Source organism: Balaenoptera borealis, assembly GCF_965194805.1.
Source record: "Balaenoptera borealis genome assembly, chromosome: 20".
Taxonomy (NCBI): Eukaryota; Metazoa; Chordata; class Mammalia; order Artiodactyla; family Balaenopteridae; genus Balaenoptera; species Balaenoptera borealis.
In genome coordinates this window covers 14,555,925-14,571,112 of record NC_138879.1, presented here as the reverse complement: position 1 = coordinate 14,571,112, position 15,188 = coordinate 14,555,925, and the positions used below count along the sequence as shown (strand labels likewise).

General features: G+C 47.4%; 1 protein-coding gene across 3 annotated transcripts in view; it reads right to left on the bottom strand.

Moving 5' to 3' along the window:
- TEX2 (testis expressed 2) overlaps window positions 1-15,188 on the bottom strand; it is a 106,110-nt gene that overhangs the window by 25,412 nt on the left and 65,510 nt on the right. For all 3 annotated transcript variants that reach the window (XM_082373668.1, XM_082373670.1, XM_082373669.1), the window contains exons 6-7: window positions 5,329-5,475; window positions 419-518 (exon numbers count right to left, since the gene is read on the bottom strand). In XM_082373668.1, the coding sequence (XP_082229794.1) occupies window positions 419-518; window positions 5,329-5,475 (247 nt within the window). The remainder of the gene's footprint in view (window positions 1-418; window positions 519-5,328; window positions 5,476-15,188) is intronic.

The window sequence follows — 15,188 nt, the reverse complement described above, 5'->3', positions numbered from 1 at the left end:
AGATGTCACTACTTATGAGGAGGGGCAGCTCCCGGTAAGAATCCAGGGCCGGGCACATGCAGACGAGAAGCCACGAGGGGTGAGTGGGCCTGAAATGCAGCCACTGCCTCTCACCCTGGCAAGGGCTGTGACCATGCGGGGCCGGGCCCCCATTAACTGGCATGTGGGCATCTTTGGGCTGGAGGAGGACCTGTAAGGATCCAGAAGACCAGAAGGGCTAGGAGCGGGAGTCCTGATCTACTCCCCACCGGTTTCAGGCTATGACCGTTAAGAACAGAAGGCACGCAACATGAAATATGGTTAAAAACGCCCCCAACTCCCTCCAAACACAAAGCCTTGGTATTCAATCTGCAGCGACGGCAACATTCTAATGCTCATATAAATGCTCCACTCCTCTCTGGAGTCAGTTAAGAGTTACCTTGGTGATCAACGTAAGGCTTGAAGGCCTGAAGGATTTTTGGCACAGCTACTCCCATGTCGAGCTCCGTCAGAGTTAGCTCATTCATGAAGTAGGGGAGCTGGAGGACAGAAGGAAACAACCAAGGAGACTCGTTAGGAAACTGGTAAATGCTAGAAGTCAACATACTCTCAGAGGGAACAATGGTCAAGGTTTTGGGGACACATTTATTCAACCAAAATTTATTGAGCGCACACCAAGTACCAGGCAGCGTACTACAGACAGAGCCGCGGACGAGAGAGGCAAGGTCCTTGCTCTCGTGGGGCTTATGATGAAGAGGCAGGAACAGACAGATAAGCAGACAAATACCCTATAACTGCAGAGCGTGACCGGTGCTATAGAGCAGATAAGGTGGGTAACGGGGCAGAGGGAGGCTGGGCCGTCTTGGATAAGGAGGTCAGCGAAGGCTTCCCTGAGGGTGGCGTGTGGCCGGAGACCAGACTGTGGAGAAGGAATGAGCCATGCTGGTCAGGTTAATAATGCCCAGAGTTGGCTGAAGGCTGGGAAAATGGACCTCTCTTAGACTACTAGTGGGGAGTTAGGAAATCACTACAACATTTTCTGTAGGCCAACTCACAACATGTATTAAAATCCTTGGGGAAAAAAAAAAAAAAATCACATCCCTTGACCCTGTGCTGGATATTTTCCCTTTGCCCCCCTGGGATCGAGTTCCTCACTACATCCCGAGAGGCTGGTCTGCGGGAACCGCATCGATGGACTCTTGCCCTCTGGCTTCTGGTCGGGCTTGGCCAGTGGGACACAGCCGTGGGCAGGGGGCGGGGAGGTACACGGAGAGGAGAACTGTCAGGCATCTGTCCCCTCCCTCTACTGAAGGCCACAGCTCCTATCGGATGGGCAGCCCCCTCCACCTAGCCACTCTGCCCGAGGCTGGGTTAACCGCTCCCCACCGCTCCAGCCCTGGGGGGCTGCACGATGCGTTTCGGTTTCTCTGCATCGGCCCCCACCTTCATAAATCCTTCCCCAGCTTGCTGCACTGAATGTGCCATCTGTTTTCCGCTGGGACCCCAACTAACACAGCTGGCAGTAGGAATTTACTCTAAATGAACTAACTTAAGAGTGCTGGTATCATGCTTAGAAATTCCTACTTCACCTCAAGAGCAGAGAATTAATTGACCTATGTTTCCTTGACCCGGATTTATGTATATGTATGTACATTAAAAAAAATCTTTAGTTCAGTCCAAATTTTAATGTAAGATGTAAACTAGGAATCCACCTTAATTTTTTTTCCCAGTGGCTAGTCAGGTGTCTTAACCTATTTTTTTTGAACAACCAAATCTTTCCCTACTGACCTGCAAAGCCACCTTTCATTATGGGATTCCCATTGCACTGGAGTCTGTACTGAGCACTGTTTCCTACTGGTAGCAAAGTGGTTTTGTTACTGTAGCTTTAAAATACATTTTTAAATCTGGCAAGTCCCTCTCTGTTCTTTTCCCCCAGAATTTTCTTATTCTCATAAGGACTGCTCCAGTTGAACATTAGAATAATTTTGTAAAATTTAGAATATAAGTAAGAGTTAAAAAAAATTGAACATACGCTGAACATTTCCCATAAAATGAGGAGCATCTAGCCAGACATGAATTTAGTGCCTATTTTGGCTGGACCTCTTCAGCTGTCTCTCTGCAGAGAAACTTAAGACACTTATAGGATTCACCAGTCAGGGAATTTCATCTCTGATTTTCTGTGGGGATGGAGGTGTTAGTTTAAAGAGGTCATGATGTCTGAGATGGACAAAATGTGACTAGAGACAGTATTCAAATGTGCCTTTTGAATTGGTGGTTGCTTTATTTGGAAAACCTTTTTCCAAAGCATTAATGTTATGTGGTGGCTGGCCTCCCAATCAGCCTACAGAATGATACTTGGCCAAAAATGTAGCCAAAATCTTGCACCCTTGCCCCAGTCCTTTTTGTCTATTATTGTCATCCTAATGCCCAGTGTTTCTGAGGCACGCCAGGTTTCTATGGGGACAGGAGTGGACACTGAGCCAGGGAAGTGCACGCAGAGAACATGGTGCCCCTCCTTGCGCCCCGTCCAGCCTCCCTCCCCACGCCATCCTGCTCCCTGGAGTCCCCGAGAGGGCAGAGGAAGGGCCTGAGGCAGGGCCTAAGATGGAAGAGGGAACTGAAGGAAGCGGGGACTGCGAAAGACTTGGCAGGGGTGGGATGGGCACTAATCACCAGTAAGCAGGATGGGGAGGGGAGGTCAGCAGGGCGTTTCCTACTTATTCACCTGAGCACCCAACTCCAAGATTCTGCAACATTTCTAACCAACCCCCTCACTCCCTCTTTGCTCAGATCTCTGATCTGAATCAAAACTCAGGACCAGGCCCTAGAGCTGCTTCCTTCCTGCCCCGTCGGCGGCGGGGGTGGGGGGAGGCAAGGAAAGGTCACTCCCCCTCCTGCTCTTTTCAACCAGAGACTCTCTTCTTTCCACCCTAAGGGCACCACAGTGAGACGGGAACCCACTGTGTGTTCTTTACCCTCCTGGGTAAAGCCAGCTGGGGACCGGGCGTTCTCCAGGGTGGTGGGGGGTGAGTTAGAAGCCGTTGCAATAAGAGCAGCATTTGCTGACATGGGCACAGAGGCCATAACTACTGAGGGCTCCAAGGTGGTGCCAGAGAAGCCGGCCAAGGCCCAGGGCGTACTTGCCGTGGAGGCAGAAACTCAGCTTATTTTAAACCCATCACCGGGCACCAGATACACACACGGGGCTGCTCTTCCACAACGTGAGTTATTTATCACGAGTGAGGGTGACAATCACTGCAGCCAGCAAAGCGCCCTCCATATGTCAGGCCCTCAAGGAGACCAGGAGACAGGGGGGATCTTTGTCACAGGGGGCAGCTCAGGCTTCTCCAGCCACTCTGGTTCTTGACTGCCCATTAACCAATACTCACTACTGTATTTAAGGAACAGCCCTTCCCAGGGATACCTGGATATCTGGTGATAGTAAGAGTTCTCTTGGCAGGGGTGATGGCAGGTTCAGAATGGGGGTAATCTCCCGCTGCCTTCCCGTTTATTCCATCACCAGGGTCCCCTCTGGTCTGCAGGGCACTTCCCGGGACAGCAGCTCAGGTCGGGGTGGAGGGTGGGAGGCGCTGAGGCTGCCAGTGGGGGGAGTACAGCCCCCGCCTCTGAACTGCCGGCGCTGCTGGATCGGGACCACTTTCTCCACCCTAACCCCCTAGCACTTCTGACCTCAACACACAGACGAGAGTTTATCTCTGTACCCTGCAGAAGCCCACAGGGTCAGCAAAGGGAGAAGATGAAAATGAAAGCCCTTCGTCAACCTCCTCTGGCTTGAGGGAGCCCACGGTTCTCAATCTGGGGTGGAGGTTGGCCCCGAGGACTCCCAGCGCCAGAGAGAAGCCCTCCGACACCCGCTCCAAGTCTGTACTGGAACGTGTGTAGCGGCGAGAGCGGAGTCCCTCTACAGCTCAGGAGTGCCCTGTTTTGTCGCCAGGACCCAGAGCCCTCCTGCTCAGGGAAGCACCCGTGACAGTCTCTGGGAAACGAGCAGCACCAGCCCCGCCCGTGCGCCTCAACCCGGGAACTCAATCAAGCCCACCGTCACTTCCCAAAAAGAGGAGGAGGCTGAGTGAGCTCCGGGGCGGCTGCTGGCCTCTCCTCTCCAAACTGCTTCCCGCTCCCCCTACGGACCTGGCTAGCGGAGCGCTCGACCCTCACTCGCCCGAAGAACATAAACGGGCTGAGCCTTGTCAACAGAGCCCTCCCAAACACCTGCCCCGAATGCTGCCTTGAAATCCGCTCTTCCAGCTGAGGAGGCCCCTCCGCTTCATCAGGGCCTGGGGAAGGGGTGACAGCGGCCGGAGTGGCAGAGAGCCTGACTGTGCCAGGAAAGGCTCTGTTCCTGACCCAAAGGCACGGCAGGAATCAAATCGAAGCTCCTCCGTGCCCACATTTTCTTCCAACATAATTTTACCGTGACTCACAGTCTCCTAACCTGGAGTCCTTGAACTCTTGGAAATCATGGGCAAAATCATGGGCAAAATGTCACAGGGCATTTTTCTGGGGAAAGGTTCCATATGTTTCTGCTTCTCAAAGGTATCTATGACCCAAAGGATCCACTGACTTAAGCTGCTGACTGTGTAAGCTCTCCGTGAAGATCTGGGTACCGAAGTGACTCTTCCTTGGTTGGGTCTTCAATGGATCAAAAACTTACTTCTAAGTAACCTAAATACGGTCTCTCAGTTGGCAAAGGTGGTACTAAATGAGTCATTTAGTGGCAATTGTGAAGAATACTTATGCAAGTTTAAACTCACTTCCAAGTGGGCCTACATCAGCACTGGGACTGTTTCTTCAGCAAAGAGAGAGCCCAAAATAAAATACCATCTGGCCAGAAGTAAAGGTCAAATGCAGACACATTTAGAGTGCAATGGTAGCTTTCCCAGCTTTGAGAGGGAGTTGGGAAAGAGGTCTTAAGTAGTCTGGCATTTTCCTCAGAGCACATGCTGTGTGGCCAAGATTGTGAGGCTGGGTGGGCTGTCCGGCCATATGATTTCAGTTCATTACTAACTTAAAGATAACACAATTCTATATAACAAACCAGCTGCAACAGCTCCCATTTTCCCAAACCAAATTCTGGATTCTCACCCAGAATGAATAACAATGAGGGCAATAGAAGGGGAAAAAATAAACAGGAACATTCACTACATCCCCAGAGGCAGTTAGTCGTATGGTCAAGGTCACAGCCCAGATGTGTTATTTGATAAGAACTTACTACTCCCATTTGTTATACGTTTAAAACCAAATGATTTTTCACTTAGGATATAATGTACAAAACTTCTAGAAATTAAGACGTGATGAATCGGAAGCCTCTTGGGTGGAAAACAATACCTTTATTTTGCTGAGTTTCATTTGGATTTTCTTAGACACCAGATCAGACCAGTACTTCTCTCCTAAGAAGTCCCAAAACATTCTTCCTAGCAAGGCATTCACCCAGGCTTCCTGTTCTTCCTCCTCAGAGGGTGGAGCCTCTGGCAACTGGTAAAAGAAAAAAAGGACCAGAATTAACTAGAAAGCAAATGGAGAGCAAGCCAGGGGCTTATTTTTATAAAGTCACCGAAGGTCCCTCCCTCTAGAGAAGGGGGACTGGCCACGTGAGTCGTATTTCTTCCCTATAAATTACAAGTCCCACGTTGTATCAGTGAATAGAAAAAGAGAAACAAAAGCCACCATCACAGATAAAAACTCCTCTTTGTCTATTTTCTTCTTCTACCAGTCTTCTTGTGAACCAGCTAATATTTCATACAATTAGCTCAGCCATATTACCCTACCCTTCCCCTCCCCCCAAATTAGCTTGGTACCAACATTCTGAGTCAATGACACATCGGATCAAACGTCTGCCTCTCTTTCTTCCAGCTAAGGCTCCCAGGACATGTAACTGTCGAGCTGGTCTCACCAGGCAGCCCCAGAGTTTCTCAATGCCCAGGACTCTCACATTCAGCCTGACTCTTGGGAGGTCATGATTCTCCTGGGAGAGGGGCAGAGAGTGCTTAGAAATACTGGTGTCTGGGTCTTGTATCCAGCGATACTGATTTAAGTGGGTGCGAGGATTTTTAGAAACTCTCTCACTGATGTAATGAACAGGTGAGGTTGAGACCCACAGCCCTGGATTAGAGAGAGGAGTTCTGTGACACTCCTACAGCTGTTCTCACCCATCTCAGCCCTGTGAAACACCCTGGGCTTCAGCTCCACTTGATATAATCCATCTGAAACATCTGTTGTGGCCAATGTGCAAGGTGGGAAAAGAGCAAACCCTGTTAGCCTCCAATTTCCAAGGCTAAGAATTAGACCATGGATTCTTGCCTGGAGACAGCCAGGGTCGGGGTGAAGCAGAAGGGAGAAGCGGCCGTGACACCCACGGACGGTGTGGTAGTGCAGGCAATGCTTGGTGGTGTCCAATGACCCCACGCCAGGCCCTATGATAAGATTCCTGCTCAGGTTCCCTCGGTTACATCTCACAGTACCCCAGAAAGACAGCACTTTTACTTCTATTTTAGGCAGGAGCAAACAGACTCGGAAGTGTTCAGCACCCTGCCCGAGGCCCTGAGTCATCAGCACAGCCTGACTCACGGCTTCCCCCGGTCCTCCACCTGCTGTGTCCGGTGGGAGGAAGGGGGTGTGACCGGCCCGGGTGTGACAGACAGACATGTCCTTGTGCCCAGGTCTCTAATTAGGTGATAGCCTTATAGAAACAATTCGCCTGGGAAAGCAAAGACTAAAAGAACTAGAAATGCAGGAATCTGTGGATTGCGCACCCTTTCTCTTCCCTCTACAGGTTTATACAAATGCATCTGCCCAGCCCTCGCGGCTGCCTGCAGCCATCACCTACACCAGACGCCTCACGGTCTCTGTGCTCCACGCGTGTGGGCTCACACCGGTGACGTCTGTCCTGCGCAGCCATGACCACGCGCCCGCACAGCTGTGTCCTAAGCCCCCGGGTGGCCTGGTGCTTGTGGATTTGACGCTTAGAGATCTGATGACCTGTGAGTGTCCTAAAGGTCTATGGCAGGGACCTATGTGTGATTTTTCTGAAGCCTGGAGTCCTTAGGGTCCGACCCAGTTGAACTGGTCACTGAGCTTGTGCAGGGCCTGGCGGACTGCCCAGGGCCCACCTGTCCTCCACTCTCATCAGGGCTTGTGCCGTCTCTCGCTTTGGGGGCCTGGGGGTTCACCTGCATTTCTCAGTCTAATGTTACTGCATATAAGCAGGGATAGCCTATGTTCTAGGAGTCCTTCAAACTAGGGTATTTTCAAAGTTCTCCCTTATAAATGTCGGCGAGTCTCATTAAAAAAAAAAAAATTAAACTGGTTTAAAAAATAATACATGTTGGTCACTGCATTTCAGAAGACATGGCTTTAGCCGCCTCGTGTGAATGGCTGTAGGGTACTCTCTCTGTGCTCTTCTGGAAAGGCTTCTTATATTAACCGAGGCATCTCTACCACCAGGTTCTGGATGGTCGAGTGGAAGCCTGTGCCCGGCGAGCACTTAGTCATGCCTCAAGCTGTACGTGGTGTTTGGAATCGCTTTTCTCTCTGCCGGAACATCTGCACCCCACCCCAAGGGGATCTGGTTTAGCTCTTCTGAGGTTACTGTCTTTGAGTCACATCAGATTATCTATGCAGACTTCTGAGTAAACACTCACCCAGGGACAATACCCTCTTCCCCCCAGGGATCCGGGCAGTGCCAAGAGGCTGCCCACGCAGGGCAGTGCACGTCTCACTCAGATTTGTAGGCTGCACAAGAGAAGAGGTTACTTTTTCCCTTCTCATGTGGGAGAGCTGACTCTTTACTAACCTTTCCTTACAACCCTAGTTATTCACAGGAAACAGGTTTAACACAAAATAGCATGAAACAAAGGCTATTTCACAACTTTTGTCCAAGCCAAAGGCATATGATGTGGAAACAAATTTCTGAAATAACTGACAAGGAGGTTGTTTTTTCTTTTCAACTGTTCCTTTTTCTAATGCAGGCTTCTCTCCACAGACTCATTGGGAACAAAGAAATATCCATGAGCGGCAGAACACTGACAATGCATCAAAGCAGCTTTATGAACAAAATCTGGATTCAACAGGCTGCTAGGAAGAACTCACTTCCAATGCAAGTCATACAAATTTAAGACCAAAAACAATAAATGTGCACACATTTCCTAATGCTGCTGTTTGGCTACAGGAAGGAATGTGAGAAGCAGATTCACTTTACCATTTCAACTAAAGATGTACATTTAGAAAGGGTACGTTTCTAAAATGGCTTCCAAAATAAAGTTTAGAGAGTTCAATGGCCCGAAGCTAAAGCAAGACTATTGTAACTGTCTGAGTAGCTCTTGGGAGATATTTTATTAAAAACCAACCTGTAAAGAGAAAATAGTACAGATTTACTTTTTGTGGTGTAACTTTTCCTATTACAAATAGCCAGGCGATCAGCCCAGCTTTTCAGGGGCAAAGACAGCTTGGTGGCTTTGCTGCTAAGGTCTGGTCGCACACCATCTGATGTCATGAGGGCTTCACAAAGGGCTGCCTGGCCCAGGAGAAGGCACAGCGGAAGACCCTCCCCGTTAGCTGTTTCCCCAATTACAAAAACAAGTATATTTACTAGAGAAAACACCCATAATCCCATTATCCAGATATACTTATTTAAAACATTTTAACTATATTTCCTTTCAGTCTGTTTTCAATGTGTGTATATATATATATATTTTTTAAGAATACATAACTTTAAAAAATAAGCATAACTAACATGGTTTTGTATCCTTTTTAAAAAACAGATTTATTGAGATATAATTCACATACCATACAATTCACCCATTTAAAAAGCATAATCAGTGGTATTGGTATATTCAGAGTGTGAAGGCATAACCACAATCAATTTTAGAATATGTTCATCACCCCCAAAGAAACCCTGTATCCACTAGTGGTCACTCCCCATTCCTCCCAGCTCCATCTCCACCAGCCCAAGGCAACTAACCACATATCTGTCGCAGTGAATCTGCCTATTCTGGACATTTCATATAAATGGAATCACACAATATGTGTTCCTTTGTGGCTGACTTCTTGCACAAAGCATAATGTTTTCAAGGTCATCCACGCTGTAGCATGTAACAGTACATCATTCCTTTTTACTATGGAATAATATTCTATTATGTGCATATACCACACTTTGTCCATTCTTCAACTGAGGGATATTTGAGTTGTTTTCCACTTCTTGCTATTGTGAATAACACTGCTATGAACAGTTGTGTCCAAGTTTTTGTGTGGACCTAGATTTTCATTCATTTCTCTTGGATATACACATAGGAGTGGAACTGCTGGATCATAGACCTCTATGTTTAACGTTCTGAGGAACCACCAACTGCTTTCCACAGTTGCTGCGTCATTTTACATTCCCACTGTACAAGGGTTCCAGTTTCTCCACATCCTCGTGAATCATTGTTATTATCTGTCTTTTTTATTCTAGCCATCCTAGTGGTTTGGATGTAGCATTGCATTATGGTTTTGATTTGCATTTCCCTGATGGCTAATGACTCTGAATATCTTTTCATACACTTACTGGCCAGTTGTATATCTTCTTTGCAGAAATATCTATCCAGATCCTTTGCCCATTTCTTAATTGGGTTATTTACCTTTTATTATTGAGTTATAGGAGTCCTTTATATATTCTGGGTAAAAAACCCTTAGACATAAGATTTGCAAACTCTGTGGGTTGTCTTTTCACGTTCTTGATAGTACTGTTTGCACACAAAAGTTTGTAATTTTGATGAAGTCCAATTTACCTATTTTTTCTTTGGTTGCATGTACTTTTGGTATCTTATCTAAGAAGTCTTTACACCTAGCCCCAATTCACAGAGATTTACTCCTATATTTTATTTGAAGAGTTTCATAGTTTTAGCTCTTGCCTTAAGGTCCATGATCTACTTTGAGTTAATTTTTGTACACGGTGTGAGGGAGGGGTCTGACCTCATTCTTTTTCATGTGGATGTCCAGTTGCTCCAGCACTATTTGTTGAAAAGACTATTCTTTCCCCCACTGAACTGTCTTGGCACTCTTGTCTGTATCCTTCCTAAAATTTATTTTTAAATTGGATATATGGCTTTATATTTTTTACTTATTGTATGATAAACACTTTGCAATTCCACTTTTAAATGTTTAAAAATCTGACTCTGAGCAGGGAAGGGGGAAGCCTTGGGAAACCATTCTGCCAATTAAGATTTCCTGGTTTCTGTTTGATTCCTATTTGCTTTGTAGAGTTCTTATCTCCTGATAACACCAAACAGGATGTAGTATCTTATGATCCAGTTTGTAGGTAACAAGATAATTAGTGGAACTAGCAATAATGAAGACAGGACTCTCCAAACCTGGGGCAGCCTACATGACCTCTAAGTATTTCTGAAAACCTTGCATTGAAAAGGAGCGTGGCAGTGTCTGATGTGATCTGAACACCAGAGCCTCACACTTGGTGAACAAGCACAGCACTGCCTCACCAATGGTCCTCCCTCCCAGACAGGCTGCTTCAGGGCATGAAGAACTAGTAGCCTCCCTGGCCTCACACCTTTGAGCAAATCCACAGGCTGCCCGTGAGGTCTCCCTTCCTGAGGTACCAACACTAGGGGTAATACTATCCCACCTTTAGACATTTCTTAAAAGAGTTTCCTCATTTTCTTAATTGCTGTTTATATCTTCTCCTCAAACCAAGCAGACTACCTCAACAAGATGATCAAGCTCCGGGTCTCCTCAGCCAGCCTCACGGTCTCCCTATTCTAGAGGTTAAGCTGCCTGAGAAGAGAGAAAATGGCGCCAAGATCACAGGGGTTTGGAGACTTCAGAGGCTGGTACAGTCTGTGTTTGTGAGATAAAGCGGAGTCACAAGGGCAAGTCAGGGCTCAGCGATCACTAACCGCTAAACATCTGGAGAACCAGGCCCTTCCTCCAAAACAGCAGTATTTTATAATTCAAATTTTGAGCTCCAAAGTGATTTCAGAATCCCCCGAACTTGTTTTTAATTATTATGGGTAAGAATAACTACCAAAAGTGTTCTAGCGTTGTTTAATACAAATCTAGTCTATATTTACTAATTATCACTGGCTGTTTTTAACATTGGTTTGGCTTCTGAGCACCCGTGGCCCTACTCACCTCCTGACCCAGTTTAGCACTGGGCCATGTGTGAGAAAGGAGGCTGAGTGTGTGGAAGGTGCCGTTAGACCTGGAGCCCTCAGGGTGAGAGATGCTTTGAACATGGCCTGTAAGAAGCAGCAGCAGGGTGGGGCAAAGGCCAGTGCTGTGTCCCAGGCTCCTTGTATAGAAGAGGAGGGGGCATGCTACCCGGGGTAAGCGTCTGGGTGGTGCCGACACTGATGAAGTGACAGTGTAACTTGAAGAGGTGTCAAAGGTTCCTTTGTGTCTCTGAGCCCTTTCAGTTCCTCTTGGACTCATGACAGCAGAGGCAATATGAACCCAAAGAAATAACCTGGCCGTCTTTGGCAGGAAGGATGAGCACTAATGACCATGTCCAAAAGGTCCACATTTGGCAAAATTGTGGGGAAACAGGCATTCTTATTACCAGTGGGAATGAACATTGGTACAACCCTTATGGAGAGGCATCTGGCAATATCTAACAAAACTACGTGTGAGTTTACATTCTGACATTCTCATAAGATATCACCTTGAAGATATACTCCCCAACAACACAAAAATACACATATACAAGGTTGTTCATTGCAGCATTGTTTGTAGTTGCAAAATATTACAAACCACCCATACGCCCATATAAAAGAATGAATATACTATGGAACATTCACACAATGGAGTCAGTCTTTGCAGTTGTTGAAAAACAAGAGGAAGGGGAGATATCTAAGAACCGATGTGGAATGATTTCTAGAATGTACTGGTAAGCAAAAAAAGCGTGCAAAAGAGTATCCATGGCATGCCACCCTTTGAGTAAGACAGGAGGGGAAATGAACCCAGAGAGGATGAGCCAGAGACTAATGAGACTGGTTCACTCCTGGGGTGGGGGTGGGGGGATGGCATGGATGAATAGAAGGAATAGGGCGGGGGAGACAGCACTTTTCTGAATATGTCTTTGTACAGTTTTGGTTTTTGGAACCATGTTAATGCTTCACAGGCACAGAAAAGAAAATTAAAGAGGAGGTGGGGGAAGATCCTCATTTGCTCAAATTACAGAATTAAAGAGAAATAAAACTAGTAAAGAACTATCTCCACTGAAAAGGAAAGCATGAAAAGTAATAAAAAGAGTATAGGAATAAATACTGTAGCAGACCTTATTTCTCAAAAATGGTGCAATGATACTTCCCATCCCAGATGCTCTTCTAAGAATTTGCTACTCCCTCAGCAAGAGGTGGAATCTATGCCCCTCTCCTTGAAGCTGGGAGGGCTTTTTGACTACTTTGACTAATGGAGCAGGAAGGAAATGACATTATTTTACTTCTGAGATTAGGTCATAAAAAGCCCACCTGGCTCTTTCTCTAGGGACGCTTGTGCTTGAAACCCAGTCACCACACTGAAGGAAGCCCAGGCCACATGGGGAAGAACCGAGGCCCGCAGCCCCCAGCCCTAGCTGAGCTCCCAGCCACCACCCAGCAACTACTTGCCAGCCATGCAAGTGCCATCTTGGAAGCAGGTCATCCAGCCCCCCCTACCTGACACTGTGTGGAGCAGAGAGAAGGTTTCACTGCTAGGCCCGGTCCAATTACAAATTTGTGAGCAAAATAAATCATTGTTATTGTTTTAAGCCACCCCATTTGGGGCTATTTGTTACACAGCAATAGATAACTAAAACATACACCTATACCTTATTCATGACTGTCTCTACTACCAGACCACTCCTGAGAGCCAGGACGTGGTCCACACATGCTTCAGGCAGGCCAAGTGGACGTGGGAGCCCAGCACTAAAGCTCACACACTTGCTTCAAAAGCCCCTCTTTCAAAGACAGTTATCTGTGTTCACACAATTCTGCCTCTCTGGTTGCCAAGCCCATGCAGGTTAGAACCATTAAATTAGGGGTAGGGGTGGGAGATGAGGATAAGCACTCAAGAAAAGGTAACTAGAAGGACACACACTAACACCAGCCAACTGACAACTGACAGAAAATGCTACAGAGTCTGTGGTCTGGGATGGTTCAGACGGGGGTGAAAGGCCTGACCTCGGTAGCCCTGCAGGACAACAGGCCTGAATTTCCATGTGTTGTATTGAGTCTTTAAATCACCAGGAAAAGATTAAATCATCCCTGCCTGCTCTGCCTAAGGGGGGCAGGAAGTGCAATGTGGTTTTTAAAGACTTTCATCAGACTTAACTTAGAAGATGAAAAGAAGGTTCTGGTGTTTAAAGGGGTTAAGTGCTAAGTACCTGGAAAAAAGGTTTGTACCAGAGACACCCCCACCCCACCCCAGCAACAGCAGCGCAAGGTTGAGGGGCCAGGCTGTGTGCCAGCAGGACCTCCCAGGCCCTCCTGGGGCTTCCACAGACCCCAGTGATTACACGATACAACAGGCACATGTGACACATACTGAGGAAGCGATGTTCTAAAACTTTTGTTTTTTTAATTTACAGAACTCTTTTTTAAAAAGCAAGCATTTATTTATTAGATCCTTTTCTTACATCACACAATTCTCCTGATTTTCCTGAGTCTAATGAGAATCCAGACAGCTGACAGCCCAGGCAGAAAGGGAATTAGGGGGAGTGGGACTCACTGGTGGTAAACAGGACATTTCCAGAGCAGTTTTCTATTACCCCGCTCTAGCTTAGAGGGAAGTCTACTGCCCACTCTAGCTGGTAACTTAGGTCAGAGGGGGAGGCGGTGGGTCAGAGGCCAGCAAAGGCATATGGTCTTTTTTGGCCCTGACAAAGTAGGCTGGGTGAAGGTTCTGGGGCCTCTTCCACACTGAAGAGGGTCAACAGAATGACTAAAGCCTGAAAGCACAAAGAGGAAGGCACCCAATGCTTCCCGTTAACAGAAATACAGTCACTATAAGAGGTCAAACACTTTAGTAACTGAACATGGAAGAAACAGGCTTCGTGCTCCACGGGCGGGAGGCTGTGCCTCAGAACCTGAGGGGGCGTAGCGGCTGGAGGCCTCAGGTCAAGCACAGTCTGAGAATGACCCGCCAAGACGGCAGTCCTGGCAGCCAAAGGGCCTCGGAGTCTCAGATCAGGTTTTGTGCACTCCATCACTTAGCAACTGTGACATTAAGCTACTTAACTTCTGCGAACTTTGGTTTTTCCATCTATAAAATGGAGAGAATACCACCTGGTTTGCAAGACTGTTCAAGGGATCAGAGTAATTCTATTACAGTGTCTAACAGAGTCTGACATATGGCAGCTTATATTAGTTATCTTCTCACAAATGACCTTGAGTCAATGTCCAGCTTGTTACATTTTGCAAATAATGCATATGGTAAAGCTTCGAAAGTCCTGGACACAGCTGAGGAGTCTGAGAATTTGAGAATACAATGGTTATTGAGGAATTAGACCTCTATTGCTAATGATTCTGTGAATTTCCCTACTGATGGCCCAGTTGCTCAGGTCAAAAGCTAGGGGTAATCTCTGACTCCTTTGGTTCTCCCCATCCCACATGGAATTCATCTGCAAATCCAGCCAGCTCCCCTCCAACAGTATCCCCAAGGCCGCCACTTCTCACCACCTGCTATGACCACCTCAGTCTCAGCCCCATGCTCTGCTGCCACGATCACCTCCCACCGCCCCTTCCTCCTACTGCCCCTTCTCCAGTCGCCATGGAGAGCCACATGACTTTTTAAACTCAAGTCAGATCAACATTAGCCCCTGCTCAAAACCCTCCCAGGGCCTCCCATGATCTGATCGGATGAGGAATTGATCTGACGAGGCCCTGCCTCTGTCCCTTGCTCACTGTCACCCACGCTGACCTCACCACAGCTCCTTGAATACTCCAACCACAGGCCTGCTTCAGGGCCTTTGTACTTTCTGGTCCCCGCACCTGGAATGCTCCTCTCACACAGATCGCCAGGGCTCACTTCCTCACTTTGGTCAGGTCTCTGCCCAAATGTCACGTCCTCAAAGAGGCTGTCCTCGACCACAGTCTAAAACAGCAGTTCTGGCCACTTTCCATCCTCCCTTATCTGTCTTTATTTTAGTGCTCATTGGCACCTGATGTTTGCTGCTTGCTGTCTCCCTGACTAGAGTCCAAGCTCCCTAAGGGCACAGCCCT